Source organism: Dromiciops gliroides, chromosome 1 (genome assembly GCF_019393635.1).
Source record: "Dromiciops gliroides isolate mDroGli1 chromosome 1, mDroGli1.pri, whole genome shotgun sequence".
Lineage (NCBI taxonomy): Eukaryota > Metazoa > Chordata > Mammalia > Microbiotheria > Microbiotheriidae > Dromiciops > Dromiciops gliroides.
In genome coordinates this window covers 747,519,194-747,546,430 of record NC_057861.1, presented here as the reverse complement: position 1 = coordinate 747,546,430, position 27,237 = coordinate 747,519,194, and the positions used below count along the sequence as shown (strand labels likewise).

The window sequence follows — 27,237 nt, the reverse complement described above, 5'->3', positions numbered from 1 at the left end:
TGCAGTTCTTAAGGAAGAAACACAAATTGTCAGTAACTACCAGAAAGACTGTCCAAATTCTTCCCAAATCCGAGAAATCCCAATTCAAATAATTCTGATGTGTCACTTTATGTTTATCATGCCGTGGTTGGCAAAGAGAATTAAAAAACAATTAAAAAAAATCAAACTTTGGCAGACATGGCAGGGCCTTTGTCTGAGGATTATATCATTCAAAGCAGCATTTATTAAGTGCCTACTATATACCAGGTACCATTTTAGAGGTGAGTGATACAAAGATTTAAAAAAATGATCTTATCTGTGGCCTCAAGGGCTTTCCATTCTAATGTGTGTGTGTTTCTGTGAAATGAACAGAGAGGTAAAACACAAGGCAAAGGGTGATGGGAGCTAAGCATTTGAGGAAAATTTCAGGTTGGAGAGAGTAGCAATGGGAGGGGGTGTCCTGAAGGCCCCGTGGAGGTAGCAGCACCTAAGCTGAATCTTGAAGGCTGAAGGGTGAATTTGGGGAACAGTCCGGAGATGAGTTTGGCTGGAATATAGGAGTACTCCATGAGGAGTTGGAGCCATACGGGGGCTGATAGGAGCCTGATGAAGCAATCAGTGGCAGGCTAGGTTTGCATTTCTCTGGAGAGGTAATAGGGAACCACTGAAGGTTCTTGGGTCTCAGGAATATCATTTTGGCAGTTTTGTGTAGGATAAATTGGAGTGGGGAGAGATTTGAGGTAGGGACAACAACTAGAAGACTGTGGCTATACTCTATGGTTATAGCTAGGTGGCACCATAGTGCATAGAGCAGCAGGGCTAGAGTCAAGAGGACTCTTCCTGAGTTCAAATCTGGTCTCAGACACTTCTTAGCTGTGGGACCCTGGGCAATCATTTAACCCTGTCTGCCTCAGTTGCCTCATCTGTAAAAATGGGCTGGAGAAGGAAATGGAAAACCACTCCAGTATCTCTGCCAAGAAAACCCCAAATGGGGTCACAAGGAGTTGAATCCACAGCAGCAGCAGCAGCAGTAGTAATAAGGGCTTGCAAGTGGCTAGGCTGCTGGGTGAGTTTAGAGAGAAGGGGAGGAGTTCAAAGGATATTGGGGAGCCAGAATAGATGAGACCTAGAACCTGTTTGTATATGTGGGAGTGAGGGAGAGGGCAGAGTCAAAGGTGGAACTGAGAATTGGTGCTATCTATTTGGGAACATGACATAACAGGACATTTTCTTGTGACTCTCTTTCCCTCCTTCCAGTTCTGGAAATTGGTACTCACAAGGGTGTCCTCTCCATAGACCTCCTTTCCTTTCCCAACCAAGATACCCCTTCCTCCCTGACCACCAATCTGCTCATGAGCTGTCTACCCCCAACAGAATGGAAGTTTCTTGAGGGTAGAGATGGTTTTAAAAATATACTCATGTATACACCTTGTTCTGCCCCTTCCCTTACCTGGGTAGACTATAAGGATTTTGTGCCCAAGTCTAGTGGATGGAATGGACACTCCTGGACGCAGGGATGTGTGTGGGGTGTCTAGCGCAGTGCTACCTAATAAATGTTGGTGGATTCGTTGTTGATTCTTGAGAATTGGAGATTCTTTCATTTTTGTATTCCTAGTGCCTTGCACTCTGCTTGGAGGGAGGCACCGGATGCTGGGTGGGACTCCGGGGCTAGACCTCTCTCCACTGCTTTGGCTGCCTCTCTCTCCTGCCTTTCTTCCCATAGACGGCCATCTCCAGAGCCCAGGGCTCCTTAATCACACTGTGCCCCCAGGACTCCTTTAATGCTGCGGAGGGCTGTCAGGAAATGTCAAATTTCAGTTAGAGGCTAAGGATAGGAAAGACGGACTTCGTTCCCCTCGTCCCCTCCCCCCCAAGGTCATAGACCCCGACCTCCACTAGGTTAAGAGCCTTGTCCTAGACTCTCACCACTAAAGGTGGGCAGTGACCCTGGCACTCTCTCCCCTCCCCACTTTTCTTCTGTTCCTTCCAAGCTCAATGGTTCAACCACCAAACAAATGCACCCAAGGACGGCGCGGATGGCAGGTCTCGGAGTCTGGGTCTTCTGGGGGCCTGTTGGACTCCATTTCTAGGTGATTGCGTCTGGAAAGTGCTTGGAGAGTGAAGAGGCCTCTCTTGTGTGTGTGTGTGGGGGGGGGGGTTGGGGGAAGTTCCTTGGGGAAACCCGGGGCCCGAGCTCAGGCCCCCTCGGTAGGGATCCGCCAGATCCTCAGCCCTGGTCTCCCTTTGGGGGCCGGCCCGCCGGCCAGAGCGCGGGGCAGGGTGCGACGGCGGCCCGCAGGGGGCACTGTGGCCCAGGTTTTGTGGCTGGACCGGCCGGCCCGGCCCCGGCAGCCCGGGCGGGCGGGCGGGCGGGAGGCGGGAGGAGGGAGGTGGGAGGCTCATGGGCAGGCAGTGTCCAGAGAGCCGGAGAGAGCGCAGAGAGCGCAGAGTCGGCTCTCCAGCTCCACCGGGGGGATCGCTGAGCTGTGCTGGGGCTGCCTCTCCGGGACCCAGAGACACTCCTAGCCGCAGTCCCCCAGCACTCCGCCGCCCACCCTCACGGCCAGGGGCGCGAGCACGCGCGCGCGCACACACACACACACACACACACACACACACACACACACACGATCACACATACACACACAGACAGGATCACATACACACAGGATCACTCACACACACACACACACACACACACACACACACACACACACACACAGAGGAGGCGCACACACGCGCTTACACTGAGCCACAGCCGCACCCCCAGGGCGCTCACCCCTTCGGCCCCAGCCCAGCTCAGGCCGTCCGGTCCAGAGCGGGGAGCGTGCACCGGGCGGTCGCCCGGCAGGACAGACGCGGGGAGGAGGGCTCGCTCGCTCTCCTGGGATCCCCGGGCTCTGGCTCGGGCGCGGGCCCGGGGGCGCGGGGGCTGCGGGATGCGGGCTGGCGTCCGCCGGAGCCCGGGGGGGCTACGGGCGCTGTTCGCGGCGCTCGGGGCGGCGGCGGCGGCGCTGGCGCTCGGGGCAGCCGCCTACAACCTGGACCCGGAGCACGCCGTGCTCTACCGAGGGCCCGCCGGTTCCTTCTTCGGCTACGCAGTCCTCGAGCACTTCCACGACAACACCCGCTGGTGAGTACCGCTCCGCCAGCCCGGCGGATCCGCTGAGCCATCGGGCTGCGGACTGCCCCATCCCGTCCCAGCAGCCCCTGTCCCGCAGCCGCCCCCTATTCAGTCCCAGCAGCCCCCGACCCACAGCCGCCTCCCATCCCCAAGCCTGCCTAGTCCTGCCCCTGGAGCTGTTGCCCCGCAGCTTGCCCCATCCCGCCCCCGCCGCCCTCCACCTCACAGCCCCCATCACGCCTCCTAGCCGGCCTCAATCCCAGCCTCCGGGAGGAGCCTGAAGCCACGGTGGGGCGGCCTCCCAGAGCTGGGGATTTAAATGTTTTCGCTCCGCAGCCCCTGCTCTTCCTCCCGAAGCGGTCTAGGAAGGGGTTGGCGCTGACCTGGGAGGGTGGGACCGAGGGCAGCAGGGCCTGGAGGCCCCCGGCCCGGGACGGAGTTCCGCTCTCGCCCGCCCGTTCGGCCGCTTGTGCGGGCCTGGGAGGAGGCTGCCCACTCAGCCCCCGTTCCCCTGCTAGGCCCGGCGAGCGAACTTTCCGGGAAAGGCGCCTCCCCCCACCCTTTCCGTCTTCCCCCTCAGCACCCGAGTTGCACAGAGTCCTTCCTCCCGGTCAGGGACGGCCACTTGCTTGGGACACCCAGAACCCAGAGGGAGGTTCCAGGGAGCCAATTCCAGCGAGGGCAAACTTCCCGAGTCGGCCGCTCTGCATCAGCGGGATGGGCAACCTGGAGGTGGTGCGACAGGGCCCTCCCTCCGAGGGGATCTGTCCCCAGGGGCTGACGGAGCCCTTGGCCCGAGCTGCAGTCAGAGGAAGGATCTTAAGGAAGTTGTCCAAGGATTCACAGATGATTCAGAGGACCCTGGATCTAGCGGGGAAGCACCTCAGGCGACATTAAGTCCAAACCCTTACATTTTACAGGTTGAGTGACTTGCCCAGAGTCACACAGCTAGATCTCAGGCAGGATTTGAACTGAAATCTTGTAGAGGGGATTCTCCTTCAGGTAGGAGCCAGACTAGATGATGTCTGGGGTGGCCTCCTATTCTGATTCCTCCTTACTGTTCTCCCCTCACCTCCCCCATGGAGGGGCTGTTTGGGTGCTATGTATGTGTAGCAGGGGTTCCCAGAGACCCCCTAAAAGCTTGTTTCTTAATCCTGGGGCATCTTCTTCTTCCTCTCTGACTCTAGAGGGAGGCTAACTCCTTTTGCCAGGCAGGGTGATTTGAATACCAATCACAGACCATGTCTGTGCCCCCAGTCATCTGTGCCCTTCATAGACAAATAAGTGGGTCCTGCCAGGGGAGGCCAGCTTCTAGAAAGCCTGGCTCTCTGGACTACTTGGGAGGGGCCCCCAAAACCCCAGCCCATCACAGTCTGCTGGAGGAGGAAAGGCCGCTGCCAAGGGCACGGAGACTAGGCTGAGTCTGCCAAGGGACCAGGCTTCTGTGAAATATCCAGAGCTTCCCAGAGATGCTCCTGATACAGCATCTGGGGAAGGTGAGGAGGGACCCATAGAGAGCCACAGCATCTTCATGCTGGAAGGGACAGAGCCTGCCCCTCTGTAGAGGGAGAAGCCATAGGATCCTTGGGCTCTCCACAAATCAGAAGAACCATTAGGATGCTCCTGCATCCTGGCATGGAGCTCACCTGCCAGCCTCCCAGCAGCCCAGCTTTTGCTTAAAGATAGGCTGTGGGGTGGAGTGTGGGGGAGCAGTAGGTAGCCCCCTGCATCCCGGGCCAGCCCATGCTACTTTGAGACTTCTCCAGTTGTTAGGAACATTTGAGGGGGGCTCACGTCCAGCTGTCTCTTTGGTACTTCCAGCCTTTGCTTCTCAGTTTAATCTCTGGGGCCAAGCAGGACCAGGTTAGTCCCTCTCTCGTGTGACAGATGGATGATCCTTTTAACTCCTTTTTTGTGGCAATGAGGGTTAAGTGACTTTCCCAGGGTCACACAGCTAGTAAGTGTCAAGTGTCTGAGGCTGGATTTGAACTCAGGTCCTCCTGAATCCAGGGCCGGTGCTCTATCCACTGCGCCACCTAGCTGCCCAGACCCTTTTGACTCTTGGAAACTCCCATAACCCTCCTCCCTGGAGCCTTTCTTCTCTTGTGGTTATTATTATTTAATTATATATCAGCTATGCTTTTCTCTCCTCCACTTTGTTCTTGTGAAGTTGGATTTTTGAACCCAAGCACACGCCTTTCCATCATGTCTGGTAAAATGTATCTTGGTCTACGTGGGGTCCATTGGTCTGGCCCAGCAGTTCTCAAAGGGGCTCCCTGAGACCCATTCAAGAGGTTTCCGGCTTCCAAGGTCCTTTCATAATAATACTGAGACATTTTAACTTCTTATATAATAAATGCTGATAGCTGCAGCCCATATAAACAAAAAGGCTCTGAGGAGGATGCCTCAGTAATTTTTAACAGCGTAAAAGGGTCCTGACACCATTGTGTTGGAGAAGTGTGGTCCTGGCCCAGTGAGGCATTGTTGGATTCTGCTCATTAGCATTCTGTTGGTCCCAGCTTTGTTCGGTCTGCACCTGGGGCAAGCGTGACTTCCAGGTTTCCATAGCTGATAAATAGAGAGAGGGGCTGTGGCTGAGACAGAGGCCATGGGTCAGGAAGTCCACATGTGCCCCCAAAGCATCTGCCAACCAGCAGTTGGCCATAAAGGCTATTTTCTTTTTTGGTTGAAAGCCCCACCTGTTGAGTTGTGAGCCACCTGAATGAAAGAGAGCCAGGAAAAAGCCAAAGAAACAAAAAACCCAACAAAGCTGGTTCCTCTGGGGCAGTCCCTGGGCAAGAGAACAATTTGGTGTCTTCTTGAGGCGTTGGCTTGTGCCCTGTAGAGGTCAGAGTATAGCAGAGGCACCTGGGGCACAGCCAGCTCCTCCGACGGGGCTCCTGGAGCCCTGCCCTAGTGGCAGTCACTCTGCTGTAGACAGTGGCTGTGTGACCTAGGGCAAGTCACTTCACCACTCTGAGCCCCTTTTATTTCTCTGTAAAATGGGGGCGATGATCCCTGTATTCTTCACCTTACAGGGTGTTGTGAAGACAAAATGCACACAAAGTGCCTTGCAAACCTCCATGTCTTATGTGTGTCCACTGTTATTGTGGCTCTTGTTTTTGAGGGGCAGCTTGGAGACAGAAAGAACAGGGTTTAAATGCCATGGCTGTATGACCCAGGGCAAGTCCCTTAACCTCTAAGTTCCCCCGGACGTTCTGAGACTCCAAGGAAGTAGCAGGAGCTGGTGGGCTTTGGGAGGGAGACTTTTCTCCTTTGGAGTTCCTTAGCCAAGGCATCATCTCTGCCCAGGCCTCAGGAGAAGCCACGAGGCCTTATTCGCAGTCATCCCTGGGACAAAGGTGTGGTGGCCTGGCACGGAGGCAGACTGATGGAAGGAGTTGGTTTGGAGACCTGAGGCCTCAGTATTGGAAGAAGGGAGGGGGTGTGGATGCCTAGAGAATGGACAAAGCTGCTGTGTCCTGAGGGAGAAGGCCCGGGCCCAGCAGGGCTTGGTCCCGGCCTGTCTGTCTAATTCCACACACACTGGGCCTTGGTCACATGCTGGCTGGTGCTGAGCACAAGCCGGATTCTGGGTTTGCTGTCCCCAGTCCGTTAGCTGTTAGGCTCTTCTTCTTCTCTAATGAGATTGTCTGCCTGCTGCCTCCCTTTCTGCTGTGTGTGTGTGTCTGTGTGTATGTATATGTGTGTGCACGTGTGTGTCTGTGTATATATGTGTATGTATATGTATGTGTCTCTGTGTGTGCATGCGTGTGTCTGTGTGTGTGTTTGGCCTTTGAATTTCTTAAATGGGAAATGGCCCTCAGGTGGGTGGGAGACCACCCCTCCATCCCCACATGTGGCCTGCTGTCCTCAGCCCCGGCCCAGCAGAATGGGTCCCTCCGGAGGCTGCAGCTGTCATACATCTTTGAAAATGAAATAGCTGAGCACTTAGGAATGAAGGGTGAAGAGAAGCAGCAGGGTAGACTAGATGGTCGGCTTGGGGTTCAAATCCTGCCTCAGACCTTTGCTAGCTGTGTGAGCATGAATAAAGTACTTCCCCCCTCTTGGCTTCAGTGTCATCTGTAAAATTGGGGTGACAATAGCAGCAAGGTTGTTATGAGGCACAAATGAGCTAGTCAGTCAGTCAGTCAGTCAACAAACATTTATTAAGTGCCTACTATGTGCTGGGCTTTGTGCCCTCAAGGAGCTCACAGTCTAACGGGAAAGATGGTTATATAAACAACTATAGACAAACACAGAAGAGTGTGCTAAGTCAAACATGACCCCTCCCTCCAGTTATTAAGGGGATAATGGACATTTATATGTCACTTTACAACTTATAAGTCTATACACACATGATCCTGTTTGAGTTTGGCAGAAACCCTGTGAGATAGTCAGGACAGGTTTTTGTCATCTTGTTTTACAGGAGAAGAAGCTGAGGTTCAGAGAGGTTAAGTGATTTTCCCATGGTTACCCAGCTAGTAAGTGTTAATGGGCCACATTTGAACTCAGGTTTTCCTTGCTCCAGGTCCAGAGCCCTAGCCATTGTCCTACACTGCTTCTCCTCCGGCAGCTGCAAGGGAGCAGCGCTGAGTGATAAATCTGAGGCCAGTCAGCTGGCAGACAAGCATTGATTAAATGCCTTCCACGGGCAGGCCCTGTGCTAAGTGCTGGAGAGACAAAGAAAGGCAAAAAATAGTCCCCTCTCTCAGTCTAATGGCAGGGGAGGGACGAGATAGAAGCAGCTAAGGACAGATGAGCCGCATCCAGATCAGATCGGAGAGAATCTCAGAGGTGCAATGGGGAAGATCTCAGAGCCTCGCCCCAGCCAGCGGCATATTTGGAAAATGCTTGTTGATTGATCGACACATTTTAAAAGTTTGGTATAAATGTCAGCTCTTATTTTTAAAATTGTTAGGGGTTGGATTAAAGATCTCCCTCCCCTTTTGCCTGAAGCTGGGCTGTTATTGCCCCAATGATTTGTAGGAATTCAATAGAAATAAAGTCAAGTCCCGTCATGGCTTGGCTTGTCATGACACAGTTTCAGAGACACCACAGGTTAAACCTTGTCCTCTGAAATGAAGCAGTGATGATATAGTAAAGAGCTAATATGATATGGCTCACCAAGAATGCAACTGTTAGTCCCCATTTCCCCCGACGAGGTATCATGAGGATGAGGTACAGGCGTACTGGGAAACGTGTATGGGAATGACTGACTGATCGCGTACATTTCCAATTGGCCAAGTTTATAGTTTCTGGAAGGCTGACTCTAACTAACTAGCTAACTAGCTAACTAGCTAACTAGCTAACTAACTAACTAACTCTGTTACTCTGTACAAAACCCACTTGGTTTAAATGGTTCTCTCCTTTCTCTTACACACTTAACTCCATTATAATTGTTCTGTAATCAATTATTGTCTCGCTTTTATTTTCACTCATTTTGGCCAGCTAAATGTTGGTTCCAAAGGGAATCAAAAGACCTTCCTGGTTCTTATGGATGAATGAAAGTGAAGGGAGGTGGCAGGCAGAAAGTCTCAGAAGAAGAGGCATTGGCAAAGCCCTAATAAGTGAATGGATAGGGGCAGCTAGATGGCGCAGTGGATAAGCACCGGCCCTGGATTCAGGAGTACCTGAGTTCAAATCCGGCTTCAGACACTTACTAGCTGTGTGACCCTGGGCAAGTCACTTAACCCCCATTGCCTCACCAAAGAAAAAAATAAATAAATAAAAATAAAAAATAAGTGAATGGATGGGGTGGGTGAACCCAGAAGCTACTCATCTCAGAGTCATCTATCTATCTATCCTGTGGAGAAGGCCTGGTCCATTGGGAATGGGTCATCCAGTCCAAACCTGTTTGAGAAGAGTAATGTAAACTTATGAAAAAGAAAGAAAATATTTTTTATAATTTGACAATGATAATATTCTCTTCATGTCTATTGCTTCTCTCCCTTTGAGCACCAAGATTCCTCAGTTGCCTCTACATTTAGTCTTTATAGATTGAGTGAAACTTTGCTCCCCTTTGCTTGGCTAGCCTCTCCACATAAGAGTTGGTGTGTGTGTGTGTGTGTGTGTGTGTGTGTGTGTGTGTGTGTGTGTGTGTGTGTGTGAGAGAGAGAGAGAGAGAGAGAGAGAGAGAGAGAGAGAGAGAGAGAGAGATGGGGTAGAGTATCTTGGAATCAGCAGACACCAAAGGAATGCGGCTGCTAGGTCAGATCCATGAACTACTTAGAATTAGCTTGGTAAAGTGGGGGAAACACTGGACTACTTGGGGTCAAGAAAAATGGGGTTTGAACCCCAACTCAACAGCAGTGTGACCATGGGGAAATCACTGAACCTCTCTGACCTCCATGTAGTATTCTCATCTGTAAAACAGGCAATGGTATTTAAAATCCCTGCTTCCCAGAGTTGTGCTGACGATCAGATGGAATGGATGAGTGTATTTTGACAAACCATAAATGCTTATTATTATAAGATCCCAGGATCCTAGCTTCTGAGCTGGAGGGGGCCTGGGAGGCCAACAAGTCCAAGGTGGGATTTGAATCCAGGTCCAGTACCCTTTCCCCTTCTGGCAATATCATCATGATCTCGTGCTTTTTGATGGGATTCAGGGATAAGTCATCATCCTGGGATACTATCGCTCTTCCTTTGTGTTTAATAACCTACATACAGTTGTTTATCTGGCAAAAGAACTCGGCCATCGACTCTTCTTCAGCAGATTCCCTGAAAACCTTCTGTGTACGGCTCTTCTAGCAGACAGGACAAAGAGATGGTGTGCGCCTCGTCCAGCTCCCTCCTGACTTTGGGCCCCCCTCTCTCTCTCAATCTCCAAACACTTTCATTGCTTGATAATTGGTGATGAGTATTCAATATGGCGATGGCCGTGAACGACTTTGTCCTTATGGCTTTATGGATCTAGGTTACGTCAGGGGAATTGTGGGCAGGAGTCTGGTCTAGGGAGATGCTGTGGTTCCAGTTCAGTTTATTGATTGAGCTTTCCAGGGTATTTTTGTGTCTGTGTTTAGAGGATGGGGATTTGTCAGGCATCAAGCCATGGAACGTACTGGCTCATGATGCATCATTCTCCTTCTTAGCTAGGAAGGAGCTGCTAGATTTTTGCAGCCAACAGGGACATGCTTGTTAAAATTATTGCTATTGTTATTATTATTGCAGGGCAATGAGGGTTAAGTGACTTTTCCAGGGTCACATAGCTAGTAAGTGTCAAGTGTCTGAGGCTAGAGTTGAACTTCATCCACTGTGCCACCTAGCTGCCTCTATTATTATTATTATTATCATTATTTACTATGCCTAACTGTGCCCTTCCAACAGCTAAGGAGATACTACATTCTGTCCAGATTTGGAAAGCGGGATACAATAAAGCCACCCTGTTGATAACCTGTCCCAGCTCTGGGGAGCCCCAGGGTGGTCTAAGATGTAACAATAAGGGTACAGTAAAGACCTGAATTTTGGGGGGAGGTGTGTTCAAATTATGCCTCTGATGCTGACTCCCTGTGTGACCTTGGATAAGTCCCTTAATATCCCTGGGTTTCAGTTTCCCTATCTGTAACAGGAGGGGTGGGAATAGATGCCCCTTCATTTTTCTTCAGTTTTATGTCTGAGATCCCTTGAACTGATGTCTATAAGGAGCCTTCTTTTCTGCCCGGGCATGGGGGCTGGGTCACCTCTGACATCCTGTCATTCTATGGCCAGAATATGAGACCAATTATCACTATTGTGTCGATGTCAGCTTGAACCAAATGCTGAAGTGGCCAGGTTCCCTATTCCTTGGTGCCTCGGAGTACCCTTCCCGGCACTGACCCACCAGTTCCTTATCACTCCCTTGTCCTCAGGGCTTCCAGCTAACACTCTCTTGATGTGAGCAGGGGCCCCAGATGCCAGTGGTCTCTGACAAAAGCCCACTGTGTCCGTCACCCTTTGCGAGGGAAGAGTTACTCAGCTGCTGGTCCTGGAGGATAAAACCCTGAGATATAAATAAAGGGACCCAGGCCAGCTTCCAGCCCTCGAAAATGACTTTCTTTCACACCCTTTGGATTCAGAAGGAGTTGGGTGATGAGCCAGCTGCCTTCCTCTCTGGCGGCTCGCTTCCTCCATTCACGTCTGGGGTTGTTTGGCCATCACGGCGCTCAGGCTGGGAGGAAGCACAGAGATTGTCCAGGTCAGCCCTGTTTGAGGAACCAAACCACTGACTGGAAGTGGGAACCGAGAAGCCCTGCCCTTAAGTTGTGTTAAGAGTGTCCCGTGGACCGGGGAGGGCTGGGCTGGGGGAGGGGGACCCAAGGCCTGAATTGGTGCTCATGCTGGGAATAATGATGGAAAAGCCCCAGGAGGAAGAACGAGGGGCATTCTCAGGAGTCCCCAAAGCAATAAAAATGGGAAATAAAGACAGCAACCTGTGACACCCCGGAGGATTCAGAGTGAACTCTCTCTGTCTCTGTTTTTCTTGGCCCATAAAATGAGCTGGGCCTCTCTTGTTTTTTTGTTTTTGCTAGATCTGGTGCAGCCTGGTCGGGTGTGGTTCCCCATTGTGCCAGGAGAAGGGGGGGATGCTTGAACCAGAGCCCCAGCCCCTGGTCAGCACTGGGAAATGGGAGGAATACTAGATTGGGAGCCAGAGGACCTGGGTTCGAAATCTGACTCTGCCACTTCCTACCTGTGTGACCTGGGGGCCCTGGGCCTCCTCTGTATAATGAGGGGTTACCCTAGCTGACCTCTCTGATCTCTTCCTGCTCCAGTCTCTCTTGCTAGGAAGTTCTCAGTGTGTCAGAAATGGGGAGTGGAGGCGCAGTACCCTTGTCTAGAGCTCGTGCCTCTGACTGATGTTGGAGATCACCTACTATGTGCCACGCACTGGGGATACCCAGTCCCAGCTCTTGAGGAGCTCATGGTATACTGAGGGAGAAACTGAAAAACTGTCACAGACAGAATAAATTGGAAATGATCAGCACAGAGAAGGCTCTCTTAGCGTTAAGGAGGGTTGGGAAAGGTTTCTTAAAGAAGGGTATGGATTGGTTCAGTTTCGTCTTTGTGTCCTCAGTACCTAGCACATAGTAGGTGCTTAATATTCACCAATTGCTATCTTCTTCTATGTGCATATATTGTTTCCCCGATAAACTCCTTGAGGGCAGGGATGTGTCTTTAAATCGATAGCGCTTAGCACAGTGCCTGGCACATAGTAGGTGTTTACAAATACTTGCTGATTGATTCCCGAAGGTCAGATTCCTCCATCCTATAAGTGCTTTGGACACATCTTTTATTCGCCTATCTGTGTATGAATCGTGCCGCTTGTACCACTTCCTTCCCCGCAGAATTTCACCTTTTGGAAAGCAGGGATTGTTCCTTTCTCATCCCTGTATCGCCACTGGCTCCTGCAAGCACAGTCGCTGGCACATGGGAGACATTTAATAAAGGTTTGTGGGATGGAATTGACTTTCCTTGTCCCAGGAGATTCCTGCCGTCAGCTTGATTGACGACTCCCCCAGCGCCCAGAAAGGCTGCTTGCTTTTAGGTGGGGGGAAGGAAGGCCTTTTTTCCTTTGACAGCAGAATGCAAATGTTTTTGTTTTATTCAAGCCTCTGGCCACCACCATCATAATCCGATGGGAAATTGGGAGGATTTGAGGGCTCACTTCTAGTGCTAGGGCAGCATTCTCCGTAGGGATGCCAAGGCTCCATGGCAGCCGGCCCCACCTATGGGCGACTGTGCCACACCCAAGGTACCAGGTGTGGGAATCCCAGGGTTCTCCTCCCTCTTCCCCCCCCCCCCCAGCTCCCACTAACTCTTGGCCACTCTCTCAGTTGGGATTCCTGAGGCTGGAGGCTGGATATCAGTGTAGAGGACTGGACTGGGGACTCTGTGGTCAGATTCATCGAGGAAACCCCGTTTTCTTGGAGAGTGATGCAGCTCCGGGGGTGGGACCAGAGCCAGCGCCTCATCTCCTGGTGACCCCCATGCCTTCAGCTCTCCTTCACTCCTGGCCCCCGTGGGCCGAGGAAGGAAGGTGAGAGGGCCAAGCTTGTACGTGCGCAGTGATGTTGGCAGGGGTGAGGGGAGCAGGAAGGAATGCAGGCTCTGAGGGGGGGGACTGCTTCATGGCTGCCTTTGTATCTCATCCCAGCATCTAACACAGCTCTGGACATACAGTAGGCACTAAATAAGTGCCTTTTGAATAAAAAGCTTCTGGAATTGAGTTAGCAGCACATTTTTGGTCTCCTTCTCTTGAGACCTTTTTGGTGATGGAATCATTTCCTGTCTCACTGGGAGTTGTGAGGCCCAGATGAGATAATGTATGTTAAGTGCTCTGCAGACTCCAAGTTGCTGCTCTTAATTGTCAGCATCCATTTAATCTACCCATCTATCAATATATCTCTCCATCCTTTCCTCCTTCCCTTCCTCCATCCCTCCATCCTTTCTTCCATCTCTCCCTTTCTCCTATCCCTCCATCCATTCCTCTGTCCATCCCTTTATCCTTCCCTTCATCCCTCTTTCCTCCCATCTCTCTATTCCTCCATCCATTTCTTCATCCATCCCTCCAACCATCCATTCCTTCATTCTTTCCTTCATCTTCTCTCCTCTCATCCCTCCATCCCTTCATCCATCCCTCCATCCATACTTTCCTTCATTCCTCTCTCCTCTCATCTCTCCATCCCTCTGCCCAGTCTTCCATCCATCTCTTCATCCTTTCCTCCATCCCTCCCTCCATCTCTCAATCCCTCCATCCATTCCTTCATCCATCTCTCCATCCATCCCTTCATCCATTCCTCCATCTCCTTCTCCTCCCATCCCTCTATCCCTCCATCTATTCCTTTATCTATACCTCCAACCATCCATCCCTTCATTCTTTCCTTCATCTTTTCTCCTCTCATCCCTCCATCCCTCCATCCATCCTTCCCTTTATCCCTCTCTCTTCTCAGCCTTCCACCCAGTCTTCCATCCATCTCTTCATCCTTTCCTTCATCCCTCAATCCCTCCATCCATTCCTTCATCCATCTCTCCATCCATCCCTTCATCCTTTCCTCCATCTTTCTCCTCCCATCCCTCTCTCCCTCCATCCATTCCTTCATCCATCTCTTCATTCATTCCTTTATCCTCTCTCCTCTCATCCTTCCATTCCTTCATCCATCTCTCCATCCCTTCATCCTTTCCTCCATCCCTCCATCCATCTGTGGAGTTGCTAGTTGAGTTTACACAACATTGATTACTCTTTTTGCTTTAAAGGAATGAACAATACCTCTGTAGAAATTGGAGTCTTAGAGCCCAGCTCCTGCATAGAATTCTTTCTGTTTAATCAGCAGCCGCTGTTAGACAGTTCTGGCCATTATCACTCAACACTTGGGATATCTTCAGTCTTTTCTATCCTTGAACCCTGAGCTTCTTTCACATTCCCCATGGGTTTAAAGAAAGGATCACAGGTAAATGGATCAAGATCTACCTCTGGAAGCGACCTCAGGGCCCAGCTAGTCCAGGTCCCTCAGTTTACAGAAGAGGAAACAACTTCTGAGAGGACAAGTGACAAGCCCAAGGTGATCCAGGTGGCCGTGCTGCTAGTTTTGACCAAACGTGGGGTAGGAAATGCCACCCCTGATTGTTAAGTGCCTACTGTCAGGAGTGAGGCTGTTGGGGTCACAGCTGTGCCCCCGTGATCTGGTCCCTTTGCTGCTCCTGCCCCCAGGGCTTTCTTTGCTTCTCCCCAGACCCCAGTGATTCTTTGATTTGGGAATAATTGCTCTCGTGCAGGCTTGTGGCCAGTTCCTCTGGAGGCTCTGATAAGACTTTATTGAGGGGGGCCTGTCATTAGTGATGGCTTGAGGCAGTATTTTGTAACTCCCTGCTCCTCCACTGGCCCCCAGTCCCTTCTCTTCTTCCTCCTTTTTTTGGTGGTGGTGGGGGGAGGACTTGTGGTGGACGGGTGATGAGTGCCTTTTGTGGAAACTCCAGTGATTCAGCTTCGTAACTCAGTGGTGACCTGGGACACAGAGAGGTTAAGCAATACGTTCAGTGGCACAGCAGGTGTCTGAGGCTGGCCTTGAGCCCTGGTCCTCTAGACAACAAGGCCAGCTCTCTAACCACTATACCACATTGCCTCTTCCCCTGTGATGTGGCCATAGCCAAGACCAACCTCGGTCCTGGCTGTCATATATGAAGGCCATCCTGGGGTATTGTAAGACTGGATAGGCTTTTGTGGGTCATACAGTAGACTGAAGTGGGAGAAGGGAGATTGTGGGTTCCAATCCTGACTCACAGCTGTGTGACCTTAGGCAAGACCCTTCCCTGATCTGGGCCCCAGAGTCGTCTCTAACAAGAGGAGTTGGCTTGGGTGGCCTCCGGTTCCCTTTTTATTTTTAAAATTAAATTAAATTAATTAAATTTGTTTTTTTGGTGAGGCAGTTGGGGTTAAGTGACTTGCCCAGGGTCACACAGCTAGTAAGTGTTAAGTGGCTGAGGTCGGATTTGAACTCAGGTCCTCCTGAATCCAGGACCAGTGCTCTATCCACTGCGCCACCTAGCTGCCCTTTCCAGTTCCCTTTTGATCCCAGAGTTTTATTGTTTTTCAGTGATAACGCCTGGACACTCTGCAGTAAGCCCTGACTTACTGCAGCTGGGGGTCAGTCACTAGGCGCTTCCTTGCCCTTAGCAGGGGATGTGGGATCTTCCAGATCTTTCTCCATTTTACTTTCCTGCGGGTATCTCGGATTGAAAGCTGAAGCTCTTAACCGCCGGCAGTCTCCTGGGATCTGCTTTGGGCAGAGTATGGAGCAGGGGATGAGCTGCCTGCTTCTCAGGGAGCCCAGACAAGCAGAGGCACTTGGGCTGAAGCTCCCAGGCTGGGGGGAGGAGAGGAGGCTATCTCTGAGGAAGTGCATTCCTCTTGGCTTTGACAGGATGAGCTTAGGGGCTTTTCTACAAGTATCTGAGAACCTGGAATGCCTCTCCTCTTTTTTGGGGGGGGCGGGGTGAGGCAATTGGGGTCAAGTGACTTGCCCAGGGTCACACAGCTAGTAAGTGTTAAGTGTCTGAAGTTGGATTTAAATTCAGATCCACTGCGCCTCCTAGCTGCCCCAATGCCTCTCCTCTTATCAGTTCTTAAAGTCCACCGGCTTCTTTGCCCTGGAAGGGGAGCATCCTTGGGCCCTGGGCCACACCTCTGGGTGGGGCTGCCTTCGGGGCCAGCTGCTCTGGTATTTAGGAGTGACTGTGTTCTTAGTGGAGAGCCAGGGCACTGAGAGTTAGGAATGGCAGGTATTATCATCTGCATCTAAAAGATCAGGAAACTGAGTCCCAGAGAGTGAAGGGTGGTAAAGAAACAGTGTGCTTCAGTGGATAGAGAGCTCATCCTGGAGTCAGGAAGTGCTGAGTTCAAATCCTGCCTCAGATAACTTTGTAACTGAATGACCATGGGCAAGTCACTTACTCTCTAGGGGCATCAGTTGCTTACCTGTAAAGTGAGGGGTTGGGACTCAATCTTCAAGGTCCCTTCTAGTACTAAAAATTGCTTCTATATGTAACTTACTCAGGATCACACAACTAGGAAGGAAAACAGGTAGGACTTGAACCCAGGGCTTCTTGGCTTTCTGGGTTTGAAACCTGGCTCTATCACTAACTGCCTGTGTGAGCTTGGGCAATAATGCTATAATCATAGTAGTTTGTATGATTGTTATTGGCACCAATTTACTCTCCATCCATCTATCCATCTATCTGTCCGTCTGTCTGTCCACCCATACACCCATCTGTCTGTCCTTCCATTTGTCCGTTCGTCTGTCCATCCACCCATCCACCCATCTGTCTGTCCTTCCATTTGTCCATCCATCCATCCGTCCATCCGTCCGTCCATCCGTCTATCCATCCACCTATCTAGATATCTGGTATGTACATAGTGATTTACATGTTGTCTGCCCCATTAGACTTGCAACTCCTTGAGGGTAGGGACAGTCTTACCTTCCTCTGTGCCCTCATTGCTTAGCACAATGACTGGCACATAGAACTATCGATGATTGTTGACTGACTGGCTGACATCAACTCCTTTGATCCTCACAACACCCTTGTAAAGTAAGTGCTGTTGGTATTATTATCCCTGTTTTGCAGATGAACAAACAGAGGGTGTAGGACTTGCCCCTGGTCACACAGATATTCATTGTTAGGGGTGGGATTTGAACCCAGGTCTTTTGGACTGTAAGCCTAGCGTTTTATCTACTGGGCCATATTGCCACCTGAGAGCATCCTCGTGCGCCTGCTGCTTTCCCATTTTTTTTTCTTTTTCTGCCTCCCTTATATTTCATGCTACAGTGAGACTATGGGATTTATCTGCAGGCTGGAGGAAGGTCCTGCCTCCCCTTTAAAAGCCTTTTTTGTGTACTTGGTAGAGGGGCCCCCAGTCAGTGGGGCGCTTCCCCGGGCGTCAGCCAGCAGAGCTCCAGGTCGACTCCCTTCATTCCCTCCCTGGCCCGGCCCTGCCATCTCTGTTGCCAGTGCATGCTCTTTGCCAGCATTCCCTGAGGAAGGGTGAGGACAACCCTCAGCTTTCCCCAGAGACATCGCTATCGCTATCATTTCTCAGCTGCTTAATCTCTGGGACTGGCCGTGTGACTTCAGGGAAAGGGAAAGCTCCCTTTCCCATAACAACGGTGGAGTCTTGGCCATCGGGTGAATCACCTCCTCCTTGGTGACTTCTGTTGGCCCTCATTTGGCATCAGCTTGGGCTGTGACATGGGGCACTGTCCTGTGCTTAGTCTTTTGGTCAGTAAGCACTTATTAGGCACCTACTATGTGCCAGGCACTATGTTAAGTAGGGAGGACCCAAGAAAGACAAACATAGTCTTTGCCTTTCCAGAGCTCACATTCTTTTTTTTTTTTTAGTGAGGCAATTGGGGTTAAGTGACTTGCCCAGGGTCACACAGCTAGTAAGTGTTAAGTGTCTGAGGCCGGATTTGAACTCAGGTCCTCCTGACTCCAGGGCTGGTGCTTTATCCACTGTGCCACCTAGCTGCCCCCAGAGCTCACATTCTAATGGGGAAGACAGCACAGAAGTCATCAGGTGCATTCGAGGTGGGCACAGTACAAATGGGAGACCATTTCAGACAGAAGGAACTTGATGGGAGGGGCTGCCTCCTGCAGAACGAGATTGAGCTGAGTCTTAAAGGAAGTGAGAGAAGCCAGAGGTGGAGATGGGGGTGAGTGGAGCTTTGACTCAGTCCCTTTCTTAGACTGTGGCTCCCAGAACAGAATACGGGCTTGCAGATGTTGTCTGGCCAGAGCAGAGGGCAGCAGGACCATCGCTGTCCTAAGCCTGTAATGCCAAGCCTTGGTGTACGTAGGTTCACCAGATGGATGAATTCTGCTCATCGAGATGCCCAAGCATTAGGAGACCCTTGCAGGGAGTGCCCATAGGTCAAGAATCAAAAGGAAATATTGACAATGAGAACAATTCAGTTTAATTGGACGGGCACTTCTGGTGAGCCTTCTGGTGAGCCAGTTCTTGTGTGGGCTCCCCACAGAGGATCCCTAACAAGCCACACGACCTCACCCACAAGGAAAGGGCACCAGACACCTACCAGGAGGATAGAGGGGCCGCTAAGTGACAGTGCATCGAACAGGGCCAGGGAGACCCTGGTTCAGATCCTGCCTCAGGCACTAGCTCTGTGGTCCTGGGCAAGTCACCAAACTGCTCTCAGCCTCAGTTTTCTCCTCCACAAAATGGGGACAATAATAGTACTTACCTCCCAGGGTTATTGTGAGGATCCAATGAGAGAACATAAGTTGCCAACCCTCAACAGCCATATAAATGCCAACTATTGTTATTGGCATGGGAATTCCATAGCAGGTCTCTTCACTGCTAAAGATAGTTCAGATGTGCGTTACCTGCCCCAGACCTCTGGGAGTGTTTGCAGGACTCACTTAACTGGTGCAGATGACCATCTCAGTGTGTGAACTCTAGCCGAGAGACTGGAATCAGGCCAGGGCTGCTGGGTTTTGGGGGGTGGTTGGGGTGGGGGAGGAGGAAGGGAGAGAGGAAGGTGGGTGTGCTCAAAGTAGGGATGTTGGCAGGCTCCTGAGTGGGCTTCCATGTTGTCACATACCCTTGGGGCGTTGGGACTCTCCCTTAGGGGCAGAGGTGCACAGGCTTGGCAGCTTGGGTTTTTCTCTCCTCGCTGCATTTCCCACCCCTGTGGGCACACAGACCAACTTCTAGAGGACAAGGCTTGGGTCAGTTCTCTCCCCTTGCTAAGGTTTCAGGTGGAGAGAGAACCTGCCAGGATGGGGTTATGGTGCTCAGCCATCGTTGGTATGGAGGGCTTGGTCACTGATGTCTTTTCCCCATCTCACGTCATCATTTCCATCCATCGCTTCTTTATGAACCGCACTTCCTGCCAGAGACAGTCCTTTGGTTTCTGGATACGCTGTCTTTTGTGTCTCTTGGGTCAGGCAGGCTGGTGGTCTTAGGTGGCTCATTTGTTAATGAATAGAGTACACAGATGTCTGGTGCCCGGGTGTGGAGTTAGCAAGGATTGTGTTCAGCCCTTGCTTCTGCCCCTTTCTATGCAACTCCCAGGACCCAGGCTGCTTTCCATAACTGAGTCTCAGATGTGTTGTTGATCTGTATTGGTGGAGAAAGGTTCCATGCTAGGAGTTCCCTATGATCTTGGGGCTGACTCCTGGAATTCTCATTCCAACTGGGAATTGTGGCATCAGCAGTTGGCAGAGGCACCTGATACCCCAAAATCAACATGGGCATTTTGAAGATCTGACCTTTCTTCACCCTCTCCTAATTGCTGACCTCCCCACATGCATCTCCTGCCACCCCAAAGGAGTGTCCTGCAGACAACCTGAACTCAGCCTGTTAAAACTAAACTCATTCTCTTACCCCCAAACCTTTTCTTTTTCTGAACTCCCCTTTTAGTGTTGAGGGCAGCACCGTCCTAGTCCCTTGGGCTCATAACCTGGGGGTCATGCTGGCCTCTCCACTCTCTCTTACCCCCACATCCAATATGGTGCCAAGGCCTGGTGACTTTGCCTGTGCCACATCTTCTCCCCTCTGACTCTGTCCCCAGCACAGTGCAGGCCCTTATCCCCTCACACCCAGTCTGTGCTGGGGTGGGTAGGTGTGTGTGTGGGGCTCTCCCTGTCTCTAGTCTCACTTCCCCCCCCCCCACCTGCTGTCAAAGTGATCTTCACCTAGCGCAGGTCTGGTCATGTCTTCCACCTCCAGGATCATGGTCCGGCCTCTCCTCCCTGTCCTTCTCTGTGCTCTCCCCGGGGCCTCTCCTTGGCTGTCTCCTTATCTCTCCTTCCAGCTTTCCTTCGAGTCCTGACTAAAACCCCACCTTCCCAACTGCCCTTCATTCTGAGGTCTTCCCTCTTTGACTTATCTCCAGTTTATTGGACTATGTAGCTTGTTTGCACGTTGCCTCTTCCTTTAGATTGGGAGTTCCCTGAGGGCAGGGATGGTTTTTTGCCTTTCTTTGTGTCCCTTGCACTGATACAGTAGGAGCTTAATCCATGTTTGTTGACTGACTTCCCACCTTGGGGAACACAAAGGAAGTATGGCCATCCCTCTAGGAGTTTATAATCCTTTTCCTGTAAACTGGACAAGGTCGGCTCGATTTCCTCCTCGGTGATCCTCCTACTCTTAAACCTCAGATCCTCTGACCCTACACTGAATGGGAAAGAGTGAAGTAATCCAGGAGCCCTTTGTAGGGGCCTCAGATTACTCACCTGTAAAATGAGAGGCTTGGCCTCCATTCTCTGGTTTCTAAGTAAGATGAACATGACCCTTCCTCCGCTTCCCCATTATTGAGGGAATAATAACTGACTCTGTGTATCACTTTACAATTTATAAGACAATACATATTCTTTTCATTTATTTATTTATTTTTGTGGGGCAATGGGGGTTAAGTGACTTGCCCAGGGTCACACAGCTAGTAAGTGTCAAGTGTCTGAGGCCAGATTTGAACTCAGGTTCTCCTGACTCCAGGACCAGTGCTCTATCCACTGTGCCACCGAGCTGCCCCCAATACATATTCTCTTACGTGAGCCTAGCAGCAAACCTATTGGAGAGAGGACAAGTATTTTCACTTCCTTTTACAGATGGGGAAACTGAGGCACAGAGAAATTAGGTGGCTGGCCCAAGGTAGCAAGCCAGTTAGTGTCAGATGCCCAGTTCTGAAACCAGATTTTCCTTGCTCCCAGTCCGGTGCTCTGGTCATTTGGCCACACTGTCTCTCAAGGGTGCAGTGCTCAGGAGCAGGGCTGAGTGGTCTCTTGGAGGTCGGTCAGCCAGTTAGTTGAGACACAGTATGAGGTTCTCTGACCCACACAGGCCTAGAGGTGACCCCTGATAACTAAAACCAGGAATTCCCTGGGTGAGATTGGGCGTTTGTAAAAGCCCCGTTAATCTTAGAGTTTTTAAGATGTCCTTGCTGACCTCTGTTCCTGCCTTCAGTTTCCCTTTGGGGATGCCCGCCTGGGAGGGAGCTGGGGTCTTTGATCCTAGATTGAGCCTCAGCTTCTGAGACATCTGTCAGTTCATTGTCCTGGTAGAGTTTGGGGTCTGTTTTCTCCTGTCTTGTTCATTTATTTCAGTCACTTCCGACTCTTTGTGATCCCAGTTGGGGTTTTCTTGGCTAAGATATTGGAGTGCTTTGTCATTTCCTTCTCCAGCTCATTTTACAGATGAGGAAACTGAGGCAAAACAGGGCTAAGTGAAGTCACACAGCTAGTAAGTGTCAGCAGCCAGATTTGAATTCAGGGAGATGAGTCTTCCTGACTCCAGGCCAGGCGCTCTGTCCACTGCACCACCACTGCTATCCCAGTGTCCCTCTGCAGGTTCTGATTTCCATCAGCTCCACCTGCATTTTGTCCCTGGGCTCCTGGATGTGGCTTAGAGGCCTAGGTAGTGATGGGTGGAGTGGGGGGATTGTATTTGTAGAAGCCATTTCAGAGGCATTCACAGAGAACAGCGACTCTGTCTGAGCGGTCTCAGCTGAAGCCGAGAGCCCGGGGCTTGGGGAGGGCAGCTCAGAAACCCTCTAGGCAGACCCCTACTCACCAGTGAGGAAACCAAGGTCCCTGAGAGGGGAAGTGACTAACCCAGGATCACCTCAGTGGCATGAGGTGGAGCTAGGATTGGAATCCAGGGACTCTGATGGTCAATCCAGTGGCTGTGAGGAGTCTGCAGCGTTGCGGGAGGTGCCACGAGCAGCGCTATTGAGGACGTATAGCCATAGATCATAACCATGGATAGGTTTAGATTGCCACTAATAGAAGGAGTAGCCACACTGGCAAGGAAGGTGGGCAGCTCATGGCACCTGGGAATGGCCAGGGTATCACTGGGATGACCCCTTCTTGAGGGATGCAGGGAAGGTCTGACACCTTCAAGGGTCACACAGGATGAGTGTAAGTTCTCCAAGGGCTGGACCTATTTAACTTTTTCTCTGCCTCCCCAGCTTTCAGCCCAGTGGCTGACCCATAGCAGACAATAAATGCTTGGTGGATTTAATGAATGTACGCATAGGCTGGAAGGGGCACCGGTGATGGTGTGGGAGCATCCACATGGAGGGAATTATGGCTCTGTTGAAGCCAGAAGTGTAAAGTCTAAGAGGAATGTGGAATAAGCCTGTGGAAGGGGCCAGGGGAGATTTTTTCAGCGTGTCCTAATGGGGTGGGATTGCTCTCTTTCAACTCTGAGATGAAGGAGAAACAAACCAGATGCCATCTCTTCAAGGGACCATCCTGACCCCTGGGTCATCTGATAGCTTTTGATCAGACTGCCCATGGACCAGCTGAATTAGCTTCAGATAAGGCCCACTCATCATTTCTTCCAGCACAAGCTGGGCCCTGGCCCAGATGAAGACCACTGCCAAGATGTGGGTTGAGCTCTGGTTTTCTGGAAGCACACGGAGCCAGGCCCATCCACGAGTCCGCCACCCCCCTCGGTGCTATGCCCAGCCCAACCCTTAACCAAATGACTGTATTTTATATAGCTCAGGCTTTTGGAAAAATCTCTTCCACTTGCCAGTTGGGCGTGAATCAGGCACTGTCGGCAGAGCTCAGGGGCCTGGGGGCGAGGAGGGGAAATGAGCTTCGTCTCCCACTTTGGCTTCCCGGCTCTGTTTTGGGCCGGGACCATTCCCTGGTGGTGAAACTGACAGAGGATGTGGGAAGGGGTGTTTGGGGCTTGGAAGCCAGGGTCCATGGGGATTTCTTGGTACTGGCGAGTGCCAGCACCCCGCCTTGCTGCCTTCTGGAGTCCTCTTTGTGGTCTTATGGGAAAGAGGGCTGGCTTTGCAGTCTGGGGGGCTTGGGTTTGAACCCTCCCTCTGAGGCTTGCTGACCTTGGAGCAGCAGTATTGTTGTTACTGTTGTGATTCCCACTATTACTGTTGATGTTTAGGTAGCACTTCCAGATTTACAAAGCATTCTGCCGGCACTGGCTCCTTTGATCTGAAAACTCTTGGGAGGTCTGTGGGATAGATTATTATTATTATTATTATTTTTGGACAAAGCCTGTGATATCACTAGCATCGGGTACTGGGCATTCATGAACTTTTTAGATCATCCTCTCAGATTGGTAAAAGACTTTTGAGCATGTGCCCATGTGTGTGTATACGTACATACAATATATACACATACATATGCATGTATACATGTATATACACATGTATGTATAGACTAATTTATGTCATATATATGAATCAATGAATGAAAAAGCATTAAAGTGCTGACTATGTGCTAAGGACTATTTATCACGACGACTACGGTCAATGATTGTTATACAAAAACAGAAAAGGAAAAAGGATTTGATGATGATGAATTAATATTTGATTCTGGTGGTAATAGGGAGCTATTGGGATTTCTTGAGCAGAAGAGTGACATGGTTAGACTTGCACTTAAGGAAAATCATTTGGGTAGCTATGTGGAGGATGGATGAGATAATATTTGTAAAGTGCTCTGCAAACCTCAAAACATGTGATGCTGCTGCTGATAATGATGACAGTGATGGTGATGAAGATGGAACGGAGAGGTGAGGCAAGGAGAAGAACAATTAGGAGTCTGTTGCAGTGGTCTAGGTGATGAGAGCTTCCTGGGCTGGCTCGGCCATGTCAGTGGAGAGGAGACCAAAGGAGCAGATATGGAGGTGGCTATGATGTGATTCATCAGCTCATAGAATATGTGTGGGTGGGAGAATGAGGAATTGAGGAGGGAGGTCCTGAGGTTGTGACCCTGGGTGACTGGAAGGGTGGTGGAGCCCTGCACAGTAATCAGGGCTGCATTTGGGAGTGATGTGCTGAGATCTGTCAGATTCCCCCCCCCCCCATCCCTGCTCATTCTTTGGGACTCTTGCTATTCTACCCAATGTAAAAAAGGGGAACTGTTTTTTTGACTGACCACTCACAGTAGGTGGGTATTGGGGGAATGGTGAGATTTTCCTCATCCTGCCTGTGAAGGTGTCTGATCATTGCCCTGAGGAGCTGTCCAGATGCAGCAGGGGAAGGGGAGTTTTAGGAGTTTGTACAGTGGAAGGATGGGGCAGAGTCCAGGAGCCCTGAGGGATAAGGGTAGATTGGTTCTGTTGGAGACAAATTCCATCATTGTCCACCATGGGGAGAGTGGGATTTGTCTCATTTTCTCACCCTCTGATTAGCTGATCACATACTTGCCTTGAAGACCATTGGCATAGGAAAATGCCCAATGCAGATGAGCACCTATTCTTCCACTTCCTGGTTCTGAGGCCAGCTTCTCTCCCCATTGACCCATCATACGGGTATTTATCATCTTCATTTTATGAATGAAGAAATGGAGACTCCAAAGCCCAGGGAGTGACTTGCCCAGGGTCCCTTAGCTAGTAAGTGCCTGAGTCAGGATTCCAACTCAGCTCTTCCTGCCTCCAAGTCCCCTTGGCCACATTGCTGCTAGTCAAGGGATGGACTCTCCTTGAGCCTCAGTTTCTTCAAGTATAAAATGAAGAGGTTGGATGAGGTGACTTCTAATTTAATCCGGTCCCTTCCCATCCTGAATTCATCATCCCTTCTTTTGTCCGTGGTTCATTCCCTCCTCTTGTTTATTTTTCGGCAATGAAATCACATGAACAAATAAACGAAATGCCAGGACAGGGTGGTGACGTTTGACCTTGTGATAGATGGGAGTCTGTGGTGGTGCTTTGGCGGGGATTGCAGAGGGTTTTGGGTCCCCCCTCCAGCTTGCTCTCCAACCTGAGGCCCAGCTGTGTTGGAATCTGCAGCCCAGGCGTGTTAAGTCATTAATTCCTCGCACTTGTGAAAACATTGCTGGCATTATGGAGGGCTGCCCTCCCTTCACTCCTGTGATTCTAAGGGTTAGCCTGAAAGACCGAGGGGGGGGGGGATCGACCCCTCCATGTGCCTCTCTTCTCATTTTCATTCTGGTTCATTTGGGTCAGATCGGTCCCGGGTGGTGGTCTGGGGGTGAGGGAGGCACTGTGCTGGCCCTGGCTTAGAAGAGAGGTGATAATCCCCATTACTGACATTTATAGAGCATTTGAGAGTTTGCAAAGTGCTTTACAGACATGATTTCATTTGAGCCTCATGACAAACCCTGGGAGGTGGGTCCTAGAGGTATTCTTTTTCCCATTTTACACATAAGTAAACTGAGGCTGAGAGAAAGTGACTCGACTAGGGTGATATATAACTGCTAAGTCTTGGTTGGGTTGGTTCTTGACCTAAATGACATCTTTAATGGGGTCAAGGGACAGGGCATCCTATAGGTTAAGTACTGGGGGGGTGGGGGTGGGAGATGAACTCAGGTTTTCCTGAGCTATATCTACTGAGCCACCCTGCTTCTCTCCATGAATCCTTACCCCTCTACCAGCCCTTTACTTTTTTTTTTTTTTTTGGTGGGGCAATGAGGGTTAAGTGACTTGCCCAGGATCACACAGCTAGTGTCAAGTGTCTGAGGTCAGATTTAAACTCAGGTCCTCCTGAATCCAGGACTGGTGCTTTATCCACTGCACCACCTAGCTGCCCCCAGCCCTTTACTCTTAGGGGAGGGAGTATAAAAGACTAGATGCAGGAAGCCCCTTTCCAATAAGAACCTGGAGGCATGGCTTTCAGTCAGTTTATCCTTATCTCCAGTGCCCAGTGTTCTCAGGGCAGTGAAATGACTCCTGGCATGGACAGGGTGTGCTGAGCTGGGGGGATAAACCCAGCTGGTGGCATTTTGAAGGGCAGCACTGGGTGGAGCCCAGTTTCATCATGACTTTCTTGCACATACTACACACATGTGTGCAAGTACACGCATGTGTACATGCATATATATGTGTTATAGCTGAGCACCAACAATGACCGGGACTGGTACCCACGAACACGGCCCCTTTCCCCTACACACCCCAGTGACAACCAAAGTGGGGTGTCCGTTGTCCCAGGGCTTCCAGCCCTCCAATGCTTGGGCCCGCTCTGACACTTCACCAAGGAATCTGTCCCTGTCAGCTCCTGCTCCGGCTTCACCCACCCCGCGGCCCCCCAGACACTCGGCGGGCCATTCCATCTGCTATTAATCAGGGGCACACCAGCGGCTCTCGCTCACCATCCTTGCAGAAATTCTGCACATCCCCCACTCTCTTGATCAGCGGGGTTGGGACGTGGAATTTCCCTAGGTTGACAGTAATTTGGGGCTGCTAAACTGGTCCTCACTGCCCCTCGTGTCTTCTGCTCTCGTCTCCTGGCGTACTTACCGGACTTGGGATATAACACTCCCTATCTCCCACCTCAGCGCCTTTGCATGGACTGGCCCTCACGCCCAGAACCCCTTTTCCTTTTCTCTTCTGTTGCTTGGCATCCCAAGCTCCCTTCAAGGCTTCGGTCAAGCGCCCTCCCTGCTGTCGGACTTTTCGGCTCTTCCTAGTTGTCATTGTTCCCCTCCCAATTCCTTTTGGGTATTCTTTTTCCTAGGTGCATTTGTCCCCTCCCCCCAGTAGAATGGAAGCTCTTGAGGTCAGGCATTGTTTCTTGTTTTGGAGCTCAGCACGCAGAAGGTGCTGATGGAGCTACGCTGGATGAAGAACACTGGGAGAAGTGGGGCATGCACGCAAGGCATCCTGGTGCTTGGTTAAGGTCTCAGTAACAGAAGGAAGGGGTCACCGTCCTGGA

General features: G+C 50.9%; 1 protein-coding gene across 1 annotated transcript in view; it reads left to right on the top strand.

Moving 5' to 3' along the window:
* Nucleotides 1-2,688: 2,688 nt before the first annotated feature.
* The window catches only part of ITGA9 (integrin subunit alpha 9), a 351,429-nt gene continuing 326,880 nt past the window's right edge, over nucleotides 2,689-27,237 (top strand). Inside the window, exon 1 of the mRNA XM_043975289.1 lies at nucleotides 2,689-3,112. Within this exon, the coding sequence (XP_043831224.1) occupies nucleotides 2,919-3,112 (194 nt within the window). The 5' untranslated portion in view covers nucleotides 2,689-2,918. The remainder of the gene's footprint in view (nucleotides 3,113-27,237) is intronic.